The sequence below is a fragment of the Protomyctophum bolini genome, assembly GCF_963924005.1.
Source record: "Protomyctophum bolini genome assembly, chromosome: 11".
In the NCBI taxonomy this organism is placed as follows: domain Eukaryota; kingdom Metazoa; phylum Chordata; class Actinopteri; order Myctophiformes; family Myctophidae; genus Protomyctophum; species Protomyctophum bolini.
The window spans coordinates 12,019,601-12,034,566 of NC_137872.1; the positions used below are offsets into that span (position 1 = coordinate 12,019,601).

General features: G+C 41.0%; 1 protein-coding gene across 1 annotated transcript; it reads left to right on the top strand.

The window, feature by feature from the left end:
• Positions 1-12,781: 12,781 nt before the first annotated feature.
• LOC308323286 (caspase-8-like) lies at positions 12,782-14,911 on the top strand (the record flags this gene model as incomplete). The annotated part of the gene is made up of 4 exons (XM_080775009.1): positions 12,782-12,806; positions 13,638-13,745; positions 13,958-14,522; positions 14,749-14,911. 4 exons carry the CDS (start codon positions 12,782-12,784, stop codon positions 14,909-14,911), a joined length of 861 nt encoding a protein of 286 aa, XP_080631135.1.
• Between the last annotated feature and the right edge of the window lie 55 nt (positions 14,912-14,966).

The window sequence follows — 14,966 nt, forward strand, 5'->3', positions numbered from 1 at the left end:
TGGGCATCAGTGTAGACGAAAATAGCAATGCTTTGATTGGCTGAGCAAAGTACATATTGAAGATAAAAGTGAGGGCAGAAAAGTGAAGACGGAATTGTGAGTGGCCGAAATTTGATGCATGATGATGTATGATAAGAGTGCCCCTCAATTCACACGGGTGTGATTTTGAAAAATCGCCTTGAAAACTGCAGATCTACAAGCTCACAACATGTCGCAGTTGTGAGCTTGTAGATCGGTTATTTTCAGCACACGCACGCACACTCAAAAGTTATGGCTGGGGCGTCTGCTGGCCTAGTGGTCCAGGCGCATGCGCCACATATACAATAGGAATAGGCTATGGTCTGACAGCGTGTCGTGTGTTAGAGTCCCGTTGCATGTCTCTCTCTCCCTCTTTCCTGTCAATCTTCCCTGTAACTATCAACAAAGGCACAAAAGCCAAAAACAAATCTTTCAAAAAAAAGAAAGGGTTAGGGTTGCTTTATACATTTAGGAATTCGTCTCTCCCGGTGGAAAACCCTATGGTGTGCACCCGCTTCAAATGTTATATCAACCGACAACCGATAATCATCAGTAGTTTTTTGGTTGGTTGGTTGGTTGGTTGGTTGGTTCATAGTTTTTGCAAGGAGGTTCATTTGCAATGTGAGGCTTGAAGGCTTCAGAGCGATGGGGCGATTGAGGCCAACATCTTTGTAGGATGTTTGGTCTTCATGGTATCCAGATGAGCAATATCCTCAATTCCTCATATATTTCAGATCGACCAGGCCCTTTCCCAGAAACAGTCCCCAACAATTGAAAGTGAAAGTATAGGCTATGCAATTTACAAGGAATGCTGTGCTTTAAGATTTTTTTTATGGGGGCCAGTTTCAAATTGCAGCCGTCCGTAGGTGCCCTTTGAGAGCGGTTTTGAAGGAGTTCACATGAATCCACATGAATCGTGAATGTAACCTTACTGTCTTTAATGTATTTCCTTGTATGCTCTGCTACTGTATATTGTTAACCTCCATCTGGTGGACTCAGGTTAGACACTGTAAATATGTCGCAGATTCTATGCAATGTCCCCTGAAAAAAGGGAAGTTGAAGAGACGTACATGTTATGTTACATACTCCTTCCATTCACCATGCATATTCACGTGTGACATGGTTGAAGAAAACAACAAAGAGAAGGAGATGTACGTGTCCATGAGCAAGACAGAGCAACAGATCAGCCAGCCTAGAGCCTATCACTTTTCAGTTTCAAACTTTCCTTTTGCTTTAAGTAACATGTAACATGTCAAACTAGGGGGTTTTCATGATCCTGAATCCATTCCAAGCATTAGTTTTGCACACAATACATTCCATAGGCTAAAAACAGCCATGTTGACCTCATCACATTTGTCATGACGTCTCTGTCCATTTTTAGCCCAATGAGTGCTTTTTGTAATGCTTGGGATGGATTCAGCATCATGAAAACCCCCTAGTTTGACATGTTACATGCTACGTAAAGGCAAAGCAAAAAGAAAGTTTGACATTTTTGCCAGCCATAGGATGTTAATGAAAAACAAAATTGCCCAATACTAACAGCCAGTCAGCAAGTGGATTCATGAACGTACAGTATATAGACAGTATTTTAGGCCAATAAAAAAGAGTATATACCAAATGTCTCACTTTAAACAAAAGCAGCCTGTCGGCTGCCGGACTATAGTGAAACTGACTTACATGGCTGGTATGGTATATGGCTGGACTGATAAGGCATATCTCTCCTCTCCTCCCTCTCCATTGCCACTCCCCCCCATCCTCCCTGCTGACTGCAGGTGTGACCCTTAGAGTATATACTGTCTAAGGTGTGACTGGTGTATGTGTGTGGCAACCCTGTCATTAGCGACCCGGCGTGGAATCATTGCTACCCGTCTAAAACACAACCATGAGTTGATGATTAATCTGTTTGAGTTTATAAACTAGGTGTGTGCTTATCAAAAAGTGCAAAGTCTGAAAAAGTACAGTACATGCAGAGAGAACGACAATCGAGAAAACGAGTGACAACTAACAATTTTTATAACCTGACCTGAATAAATTATATATATATATTACAAGGTTATATATATATATATATATATATAAAGATGGAATCAAATAATCCCACTCAGATTTTTAGATAGGTTATTAAACAGATTGCTGGCGAAATGGAATATGGGTGACAGTACCTGTTATACCTGAGTATAGTATTTGAGGACAGGATTTGGCGACAAGGTATGCCTGTGGAACATTCTTACGATTCAGCTGTACTAGAGTTTAATCCATTAATCAAGGTAGTTCATGATGCTGATTAGACAGGACTGTATTGTTTTGTTTACCCTGCTATGCCCTTCATTATCTAATCACTCACCACCTCCTGTTCCGCAGGCACAGCTTTCTGCCATCCTGTCCTCAAATACTGTAGTCTGCAAAGCTAGCACTCTGTATAATAACCATGCGTTATCTAGAATGATGTGCTCAGTAAGGAACGATTCTCCATCAGGATGGCACTATAGAGCAACTCAGTGGTGTATACATAATACAATATACTGTGTTGTACATACTAAAATGTTGTACTTGTACAACGAATACACTGTGAACTTTGCTTGCACAAGTTAGGTAGCAGCTATACTGGGGAAGAAAATAAATGCTTTTTCATCATTAAATAAAAAATAACTGTTGTCATGCTGTAAACTGCTGCATTTTTTTGAAGGAAGTCAATCCAAAATAAGTTTCACTCTTATGTACACAAGACGTAACAATCAAGTACAACCTTGTACCTTGAATCCTGAATCTCGTGGTGCTCGAATGAGCCACACGTGCATACACACATTTGCTGAACATACTTTCATACTTTCACTTTCCGTTTTTGTGACTTTTGTCAGACACAAACCAGGAAACTCTTGCTCATTTAAGACTGCTTCATAAGGCTTGATCGAGAGCACACGCAAGGAAGGTTTATTTTAACTTCATAAATTGGCAAAAGACAACGTAAGTATTTTTACTTTGATGGATTAATTCTAAGCTCAATATTGTACTCAATGGAGTGAAGGGAAAAGAGTGTAACTTTAATAAGATAATTCAATAAATGCTCCGTTCCCATTGAATATATAGGCAGAACCAAAGTTTGTGTGACATCCCATATGGTTAACAAAATAAATACAAAACTGTTTAAATGGCATAATACAATTTATATCCTAAGATTTTGATAGTAGGCCTCAGTACAATAAGTGTGTGTGTGTGTGTGTGTGTGTGTGTGTGTGTGTGTGTGTGTGTGTGTGTGTGTGTGTGTGTGTGTGTGTGTGTGTGTGTGTGTGTGTGTGTGTGTGTGTGTGTGTGTGTGTGTGTGTGTGTGTGTACAGGCAGTTAGACATATTACCTTTTGTGTCACTTGTGTCAGTATGTGATATTTATTTGATTTAAAAAAGCGTTAGATATACTTCTATATTCCCATAATAAACATTGTTGGGGTGTTTGTTCAGTAACTTGTTGTGTTCTCTGACTTGCACAATAACTTCAACTCAAGCTTGTGTTCAGTCTTAAAGCAGTATAAGAGAATGAAACTGACTTAACATCCTCTGTTTGTAGGCTACTAGGAATCAACCATGTCTGGTCATGTCTTGCAAACTCTGAAAGAGCTGACAGCAGCGCAGTTAGAGGAGTTTAAGTGGAATCTGCATCAGCCTGAAAACGTTGTAGGCAACTTGAGGCCACTAGCACAGGGCGAAGTGGAGGAGGCTAATTCTAGGCAGAAAGTTGTCAACCTGATTATGGCGGAATACCCGAATGATGCTCAGGAGATCATGATCAAGGTTTTGAGGAAGATCGGGAGGAATGATCTGGCAAATAGAGGTAGGTGAAGAGAGGATACAGTAGCCTACATGTTTACAGGTTTATGAGGTCGGACAGGTACAATAATTTAGAGTCTACAGTAGACCACCCTAGTACCTCCCTATACGGAAATATTGTGAAAAAAGGTTATGGTCATTTTTGTATACCACACCATAGACAACCAATACTAAATTTCATCATGCGACATGTCAAACTAGGGGGTTTTCATGATTCTGAATCCATTCCAAGAATTATTTTTGCCTAAAAACGGCGATAGCCGTCATCACAAATGTGATGTAGTGAAGTAGTGGATATGGCCCCAATCTCCTCCTCCATTCACGCTCTTCGTTCTATTCCTCTAGGAATAGACAGATTCCTAGACTCTAGGGGCTGTATTTTGCTTGAGTAAACTAAAGACCTGGAGGCGTGATGTATGCCATTTGGCTATTCTGAGTGGCCAAAGAGCATTGATCACACCTCCAGGTCTTTAGTTTACTCAAGTTAGGGAATAAGACCTGGTACTTAAGACACGCAAAATACAGCCCAGTCTAGGAATCCCGTCAGGGCAGTGACGGAGCAGAGACGAACGACTACACCCCGAGTAGAGCAACAACGTCAGCTCCTCATCCCATTCCACATTAATCTGATTTTGTTTCAATACATTGTCAAACTTAAGTAGAGGTGTGGTCTCTTAATAGTGAACAGTAATTTAAATAAAACACAAAAGCTTACAATGTTAAAATCAAAAGACAAATGAATAATAATAGGACCTAAAAACAAATAACTAAATAGCCTGACTAAACAGGTGAGTCTTTTTAAATGTAACAGATTAATGGATGAATACGGTTTAACATTTAAATCAGATTTTCTGATTCTTCAATGATTGTGTTTTAGTCATCTATTGTTTGGCCCAGCTTTTGATGGTGATTATTGTTTTCTCTCTAAAGTCTCAGGTGTGGAAAGACCTCAGGCAACAGGTAAGAACTTTACTTGTATCTGACCTACTGTATATATTTGACCCTGAAATCAAATAATATTGAAATGGACAATGATCAAATTCATGCTTGATGTAATATTAATAAATCCCACACATTCTGTACACCTAATAGTAAGACAATTGTATTCATAGAGCACCCAGACAGTAATATACATACATTACTGTTTACCATAACATGCAATTGAAATAAAACACAAAAGCGTATTAATGATATATTAAAAGAAAAAATTATAAAACAATCATCATTCATATTTTTCTCATTCAACAGTGCTATTAAACTTTAACAAGTGCAGTGTAACTTTACCTTAAGATTCCCAGACTTTCAGATTCTTCCCTGAGATTATACAATTTTCTGAAGGAGTACATTGTGTCTACTGTTTTGAGGCTGCTTGCCTTCTTCACATTAGGAACATGAAATTAATTTATCTTTTCTTCCAAATGTCTCAGGTGTGGACGCACCTGGTAAGACTGCAGGTAAGAAAACGGACTTCTCTCTGACCTGTATATTTGACGCTGAAATCAAACTACTAGAACTACTAATTCAATGTGCAAAGAGAGCATTTGTATTTGATGTCCTTTTGTTTCAGTCACTATTGAACTTGAACAAGTGCAATGCACCTTTACATTTCTGAGGACAGAAATCAAGTAACATAGTCCTTTTTTGACAGACATGATGAATTTGTGAAGGAATGCCCTAATTCAGCACGTCACAGAGGTTCAGCTTATCCCATTCTGACCTGAGATCAGATTCATACGAGGTTTCCACCGGACACACACTGGTCTGAATAACCCATTCTGACCTGAGATCAGATTCTAAAAATGTCAGTCGTTCTTCGAATTTTTCAAAAATAGCAGACCTACAAGCTCGTATCGCGCCACTCGGTGGCGCGATATGAGCTTGTAGATCTGCTATTTTTCAATAGGTAAAGCATAACATGATGCTAAACACCAAAATGGGTGCCCGGTCAGAATGGGTTATAATAGATGAGGATGCTCAAACAGGAGCAGTATAATGAAATCTGTAATGCCCAAATAAGAATGCTGCTTGATAAAATAACTCCAAAGGGGAAAAAAGCAATCTGAACATTCTATGATGTTCTGAAACATCCCATCTTGTTGAAGACCAAGTAACACACCCCTGTGATGTATAATAATGTGTAACGTGTAAGTAATTTAAGGAGATTTATCCCTCACAAATCATGTTTTTGCGACAAACGGTTACAAAGGAAATTCAAAATAGCGGAAACTCTATCCTGACACATGGGGATGCGTCATGCCCCAAGGAATCCAGGGTAAAATATATTTTTTTCATTCACGACCTACGGTTCATGAATTATAGGCCAAACGTAAAGTAGGCTGTTATAGCACAACCATGAAGCCGGCCGATGCATTTTTCATGTAATTACCGGTAATTAATATCATTTTTGTAATTATGAACCTCCCCTCCCAGTGTTGTAACTTTAGCCTTTAAAGTTTCTGAGAAAAATATACTTGAATGTGAGTGGGTCAATGGGGGAAATTTAATTAAACTCTTAGCAAAAAGCAACCGCACGATTCCAGATGAAGCCGGTGAATTTGACTCAACTGTGTGATGCCAAAACTGTGGAGCAAGTAGACTGGCAAACTTTGGGGTTGCACTAGAAAGAAAAAATAAAGTGGGACAATAACACTTGTTCCCCCACTCCCTCACTGCCCGCCTCACCCCCTCGCTGCAGTGGCCGGGCTGTCAATGAATGTGCAGCCTAAACCTTATGTGGTGGTGGGCTGGCTGGGTTAGCCTACCTACAGCCTAAACCTTATGTGGTGGTGGGCTGGCTGGGTTAGCCTACAGCCTAAACCTTATAGGTGGTGGGCTGGCTGGGTTAGCCTACAGCCTAAACCTTATGTGGTGGGCTGGCTGGGTTAGCCTACCTAGTACCTATAGATGCGGATGCAGCCTAAACCTTATGTGGTGGTGGGCTGGCTGGGTTAGCCTACCTATAGATGCGGATGCAGCCTAAACCTTATGTGGTGGGCTGGCTGGGTTAGCCTACCTATAGATGCGGATGCAGCCTAAACCTTATGTGGTGGTGGGCTGGCTGGGTTAGACTACCTATGCGGTCCCCACTTGCGCTGGCTCGGCACATTTGGCATTCGAGCGACGCGTTGGGTTTATCTTGTCGTTGGGAGACAGGAGACATGACTCTCTAGCTGCAGCACTGCAGTCTCCCTCAAATGCCTGAAACTATTCCAGCCATAGGATTCCAGCTCAGGCAGCGCAAATCCTCGCATATAGGCCTACCGGTGCTCATGCACTGTTTAAATGGCTTAAGCATCTAACTTGCAACATTGTTTTTAATTGCTTGTACACTTGAAAATATCCTACCAATTTCATATGACATGCCTTTACCCAGGGGTCTCGTGGCATCATCAGGGATGTCATAGTAAATGCGACGAATGCTGTCGCAATTAAGCCCATATAGATCCCTGATGTCATCAATATTATCGTTTGACCGCCAGGATTAATTCATCTATCTATTGCGCATTGCCAAGGTTTTATCGTGTGCAACCCTTATTTTGAAGTGCCAAATATCCGTAACCGGATGTTACAATGACAAAATGCTGTGTGTGGTGTCTTGACCGGTTGTTGTTCTCTCGGTCGGTGGTGAAAAAACCCGACCGCGAGTATCATTCATTGCGCCGCTGAAAGCAGCACATAGAGTGAAAGTGGATGCACTCGCATCTTCAAAATGTCCGCGGCCACTGTCCCACTTTGACTGTTATGCTAACGAGCTGCAGCCAACGATTCGATTGGATCAAAACATGGACTAAAGTTATTTGAGCAGCCGCGCCCGGCAGCCGGCGAAAACTAGATTTCTCAACAGGCCCGAAAATTAAGGCCCAGCCCTACCTGGGCCCTGATCAAACCCTGTACATTCAAGACACTGGCCCCGCTGCCACCCTTAGATCTCCATATATGGAGTTGACCTGTTCTGACATTCCATATGACCCTGTACACTCAAGACACACTCCATGTATGGCCATCGCCCTCAGGCGTCTTACTGGTATTACCGGAATATTGCTGATGTATAATTTACGGTACTGTTTTACCTAAAGAGCGGTAATGTGTTCCTAATAAGAACATATTATTTCTAATGAAGCCAATATAATCTCATGACGATAGTGGGGAAGGAGTTGGGGGGGGGTGTTCCAATAGGTCGTAATTATTTGTAGTAACTTGATGTAATTCATGGTAATAATAATAATAATATAAAGAACATAAAGAACTAATAACTCTTATAGGCTTTGTTATCTGATTTCTTATTAGACCCTAATGTACACATATTATTTCTAATTATAAACAAATTATTAATAACTGCTTATTAGGTCATCATTCGTGTAACGTAAATTGGGCTGCGACCTGTTTGTCTTTACATCGGGAAAAGGAACATCAAGACACTATGAACGATTCCTATCACAATTAAAATCCTCAGTGTAACTCAGTGTAAAATTGGATCTGCAATAAGGTCCATTGTAGAAACGTGGTACCATAATTCCCTAACTCCCTCACACTTTCACAGACTCCAAAATCGTCACAGAGAAGCAGCTGATGCAGGTGGCTAATAAAATTGGAAATGCGTGGAGGAGAATTGGCATATCTCTGGGTATCAGCGAGGTTAAACTGCAGCAGATTGCGGAGAACCATCCACGGGACCACGTGGACAGAGTTTATCAAATGCTGTACCTTTGGAGAAAACAACAGAGGAGAAACGCCACAGCTGCCCACTTACACGCCAAGCTTGCAGAGTTAGACGAAGACCTAGAACCCGATGATATAGACTTCCTGCTAGAGGAAGGAGTGTGAATGAGTTCTTTGGATGAGGGCACTTCAATTATGCAGATTTATTTCTTCAAGGCGTTCAAAAATATTGGTTCCAAAAAAATTCCAAAATAGGTAATTCACCAAAAACAATAAACTTACAAGCCTCTAATTCAAGCAAAGCTGTACCTTTAATGAGTGTGTGCTTTCCCAACACAACTGTCTAGCTATAGCCTCGGTACCCAGGCTTTCAAGAACCCGCATCAACAGAGTGTTTTGGGGTGCAGTACTTAGTTTAGACAGTTTTTGGTTTAGACTAGTCATTGGTTAGACCAGTCATTAGTCCTACAACTACAACCTATCTCAAACCCTCACCCTAACCCTAACCTCCCACGGGGCAGCACACCTAAACTTAACCTTAACCCATGTCTAACCAATGACTAGTCTAAACTAAGTATGCACCCCGTGTTTTGATGATGTAACATTCTAGTTTGATTTCTAACTGGCTGCACAATCTGTTTCAGCCACACATTCTGTATAATTGGAATGCAGACGATAGAGGTCATAACCACTGCCTGTTTGTTTGTTTGACACTGAAGAAGTTGTAATATCATCAAAATTGTTAGTCTGCACCTGCAATAAAAAAGGCTTCAACTGCCTGTGTGCTCCAGTGCTCCTTATTACTTCCAGTAGTGGGTATTCTGTATTCATATACTATAAAGTAGGCCTACTCGCAATGTTTCATATATTGACAGGACATTCTTGATGCATTATCAACGCAATAAGCTGATTCTTCTACCTACACATTATACAACGTTTCATTCAGGACGTGGTCTGTGCCATTTTGAAATAGGGCTAAACCAATGGGAACCAGTGCAGTAGTTACCAAAAGTCAAATTCCTAGTTTTCATCGTTAGTTAAACTGTTGTTTTATCGACTTTTTAGTTTTCAAATGTCACCCAGTTCGTGCCACGAAATACCTGTATGTGAGTGTAATTGCTCTTCTCTCCGGTTCCTTTTTGTGTTTGGGGAACAAGGAAAAAGTCAATTTGAGTCAATTGCTGCTGTTTTTGCAGTTCCCAACACTGCAATACTTGACCATAGGTGTTGCTGTAGGACAAATAGAAAAACTTAAATTGTAGGTTCCGTAATGCAATTCCAATGGTCTTTAGCCCTAAACAATAATGGCGGATTTGGCCACGTCGGGCCACACCCCGAAAAATCCATATGTTTCTCAAAGAATAGTGGCTGTTAGTGCAGGTGTTATCAGCCCAAATATGGACATGCACAACATCAGCACAAATAAGCACGGCAGCTCTATACAGACAAACATAATCATTTAGTCAAATGATCTACACAAAACATACATGAACCACTATATAGGCCTACCTGAATCAAAATGAATTTGTGATGTTAAAAAAGAATAAATCCCACATAGGCCTACTGTGTAAGTAAAATTTTATTCATAGAACACCTTCCACAGACGGTAATATACATAAATTATTGAACAGTAATAGCATAACAGTAATTTCAATAAAACACAAACATTTATCAATCAAAAGACAAATTAATAAAACATTCATCATTCAAACAACCGGCCAATATGAGACAAATCAAAAGACAGGACCTAACACAAATAACTACCTGTATGTAAAAGCCAAGTCTTTAGTCGTCAACAGTCAATAGATTAATGGATAATAAAGTTGAACATTTAAACATTTAAATTAGATTTTCTGATTTGTTTAGTTTAGTTAGTTTAGTTTAGTTTTATTTGATCATCCTTCAGTTTCAAACACAATATTTAAAGACAATGAATGTAAGCTGTTATGAAAACAAAACATGAAGATGATCAAAAGGAGTAGGCAGAAGCTAAAAGCTTATAAATGCCTATCCTACTTACAACAGAACATGAATCGTAATACTCATTACATTAACAGATTCACAAAACAAAAGTCAGATACGAGAATTACACCCTACACCAGGGGTGTCAAACTCATTTGGGGCGAGGGCCGCATTGGTCAAAAGGTCACTTGATGGGGGCCACAACCAGTTGCGGACGCACGCTCGATGTCTCAAGCCCAACACACACCGGCTCCGTCCGACGCGGCGCGTCAGCGCACGTCGGACGCCGCCGGTGTGCGATAGGTTCATTGAAAATGATGGAGGCGGCTGTTTTGACGCGCGGCGTTCGCAGACGGTGTGGGAGGCCCTTCAGTCAGTCACTGCTATAATATCTATCTATCTATCTATCTATCTATGCTCAGACCCAGCCAGCCAGCCAGCAAGCCACACACATAGTGCTCAGACCCAGCCAGCCAGCAAGCCACACACATAGTGCTCAGACCCAGCCAGCCAGCAAGCCACACACATAGTGCTCAGACCCAGCCAGCCAGCCAGCCAGCCACACACAGTGCTCAGACCCAGCCAGCCAGCAAGCCACATACATAGTGCTCAGAGCCAGCCAGCCACACACATAGTGCTCAGACCCAGCCAGCCAGCAAGCCACACACATAGTGCTCAGACCCAGCCAGCCAGCAAGCCACACACATAGTGCTCAGACCCAGCCAGCCACACACACCTCCGTAAGGGAGTGGTTGCACCACTCAAAAAATCTTCAAAAAACTGAAGAGGCTACTGGAGATTGGAGAACCTGATTTGGACATGATCTGATGCAGGACAATGTCACTATGACAGAAAGAGAAGATGGGTCTTCACACATTCACACACACACACACACACACACACACACACACACACACACACACACACACACACACACACACACACACGACTTTGTCCCTATAATGTGCACGGCACCGTTCTACTTCATCATATCACGCAAGAGACGCCACACACCAGTATGGAAGAGAGATAGTCACTTACTCACTTGTTGTAACTTGTAGGGATGCCACAAAGTGAACATCAGCCAAATTGAATAGTCGACAGCTCTGCCGATTAATAATCGATTAATTGAACCCACCCCCCATATTAATCAATATCAGATAAAACGTATAACATTTTATATTATGCACATGCCATGGTCACATAACCATTATGTTGAGTGCATGCTTTGATGGTTACAGTTATATAATCAGTTTTGATGAGTAAACCTTTGTGGAGATCTTCTCAGTTCTCATTGTTACTGCCATTCAGGATGGAAAATGAAATCCATTTGGATTTGTGGAGAAGTAGTTTCAAGGGGCTGGTATGAAGTACTTGATATAAAGAGAACATGTTCAGTTCACTAGTCTACACTCTACTCTACACCTGCCTTCATTTCATCTGATTGTCTGTCTGGCAGGCACTTAACAAGCAATCGTTAACTGTGTCTGTTATTAGAGAGAGGGGCAGAGAAGAGTGGCTTTGCTCAACTTGATTTATACTTATATTCTCCACTCTGATGAAGGTACATGTTCGATATATCATGCAGCCTTACTTATAAGCCTATATTTTGACTTGAGGCAGGCGGGCCACATTAAATGACATGGCGGGCCACATTTGGCCCGCGGGCCTTGAGTTTGACACCCATGCCCTACACCAACCCCCCCCCAGTGTCACCGTAGAGATAACCGTTAGATTACACATTATTATTGTTGTCACATTACCCTCATTGCTAATGATCATTATCATTTATGTTGTTGCTGATTAATGTCATTTGGTTCACATTTTTTATGTTAACATAAATACAATAATATTAATTAATTATTAATAATGACAGCACTAATGACTATTAGTGTCAAGGATATTATCTTTTTTTTAGCAGTAATCTAGTGTTTGACATAGCTTTTGATGGTGATTATTGTTTTCTCTCAAAAGTCTCAGGTGTGGAAAGACCTCAGAGTACCCAGGCAACAGGTAAGAACTTTACTTCAAATCAAACCAAGACCTACAGAATAATGACATGGACAATATGATCAAATTCTTGCTTGATTATTATTTATCTTAGTCAACAGTGCTATTAAACTTTAAACAAGTGCAGTGCACCTTTACCTTAAGATTCCCAGACTTTCACATTCTTCCCTGATCACAATTTTCTGAAGCAGTACATTGGGTCTACTGTTGCCAATTGAGGCTGCTTGCCTTCTTCACATTATGAACATGAAATAAATTTCTGTAACCATATCAAGTCACCTAATTAATATTTTCTTTCAAATGTCTCAGGTATGGACGCACCTGGTAAAACTGCAGGTAAGAAAACTGACTTGTGTCTGACCTGTATATTTTATGCTGAAATCGAATACTAGAAACTAATTCAATGAGCAAAGAGAACATTTGTATGTCCTTTTGTTTCAGTTTCATTGAACTTTAACAAGTGCAATGCACCTTGTTAAAGTTCAATGAAACTGACTAAAAAGTTTTTAGTGCCTGGCCTGGTCTGCACCTGCAATAAAAAGGCTTCAACTGCCTGTGTGCTCCAGTACTCCTTATCCGGCATTCTGTATTCATAAAGTATATAGGCCTACTCGCAATGTCCCATATATTGACAGGACATTCTTCACACATAATCAACGCAATAAGCTGATTCTTCTGCCTAGACATTTCAGGACATGGTCTGCGCCATTTTTAAATATGGCTAAACAGTCAGTTGAAACCAATGGGAACCAGTGCAGAACTATTTTTTGTCGATTTGGCCACGCCGGACTACGGTTAGTGGTGTTATGAGCCCAAATATGGACATGCACAACTTCAGAACAAATCAGCACGTCACATGCCCTAACGTGGAGATACCAGTGTGTTTGTGTGCTCAGATTATGCCCACATTGCCATCAGGCATCAGCGCAAGTCCTTGTTATTGTTAACGCTTTTATGCGCATGTATGGAGATGTCCCCTGACATGTGCATTAACTCTGTCAATGGCATGCAGGCTTCACGCTGCATTTCCACATTTTCTGTGTGTTTAGGAAGTGGAGTGATTTGTGTAACATTTCATACTAGTGGCAATAAGGTGTGGTATTGGCTACCTCAACGATAATTGGTTATATCTTTTGGAATGTAAATGTGTTTATCTTTTTCACCCAGATGAGCAGTACAAGTTGAACAGCAAACCTACAGGTCTCTGTGTGATCATGCACAATGAGAACTTTAAGGATCCCAAACATATACGAAATGGAACAGACAAGGATGCTGGTATGAATGTTTTTTGGATACTATCCCTCATCGTTTCTTACATGTTTACAAATTGAAGATCGCTCAATGGCTGCACTTGTTGTTAACTGCTCTTGACAAGGGTGTCAACTTAACATCTAAAATGTATACTGTATGTGAAAAGTAAACACTATGCTCTGAATGTTTGGTGCTTGAAGCCTTTGAATCAAGGTTGTTTGTTTCCACCCCTGCAGGTGATTTGGCACGTACATTCAGCTCGCTGGGTTTCAGGGTGTTGATGTGTAAAGACCAAACCAAGGGCCAAATGGAGGAGTCACTGAAACGCTTCTCTTCGAAGGACCTCACTGGGCTGCAGCGGTCCAGTGTTAAGGAATGGTCCGGCTGGGCGTTCACTGACCTAAATGTTAATGATGTTCCACAGCACGGAGATGCCTTTGTTTGCTGCATTATGAGTCACGGAAATGAGGGTTGTGTTAAAGGAACAGATATGGGGTCCGTCTACATTAAAGACATAACTGAGACTTTCAATGGACAGAACTGCAATGTCCTTGTGGGTAAGCCCAAAGTGTTCTTCATTCAGGCCTGCCAGGGTAACCGCATTCAGTCTCGCAGTCTCGCTGCAGACAACATCCCAGAACTTCAAGAGGACGCTCCAGTGGTCAAGCTGCTGCTCATTCCTGTAGATGCAGATTTCCTGGTCGCCATGTCCACCGTGGAGAATTGTATGTCATTTAGAAACACAAACGGGACCTGGTTCATGCAGTCTGTGTGTAAACAGCTAAAAGAAGGCTGTCACAGGTATCTCTCAAAATACTAATTAAAATTATGAATAAAATATAAGATGATATATGAATATATTATTAATTAAGGAATGCTAAGTAAAACTTTGTCCACAATATCTTTTAGACCTTACCATATTTGACAATTGCTGCATACATTGTTTAATTGACCGCAATTCAGTCAAGTGCCTGTGGCAGTGGTGGTGACTTGTTAGCGTGTTCTAAATGTTGTGTGTTTGTTACAGCGGTGATGACCTCTGTACCATTCTACTTCGGGTCAACAATGAGGTGAGCCAGAAGGTGGGAGAACTGGTAATTCTAAAGAAAACGGAGGACGCAATTCAGATGCCCGAGTTTAAGAAGGTCACACTGAGGAAAAGGCTGGTGTTTTCACCAATGTCCAAATGATTCCAAAATACCCCAAACACTACATAAGCAGAAAACATATATTTGGCTAATAATG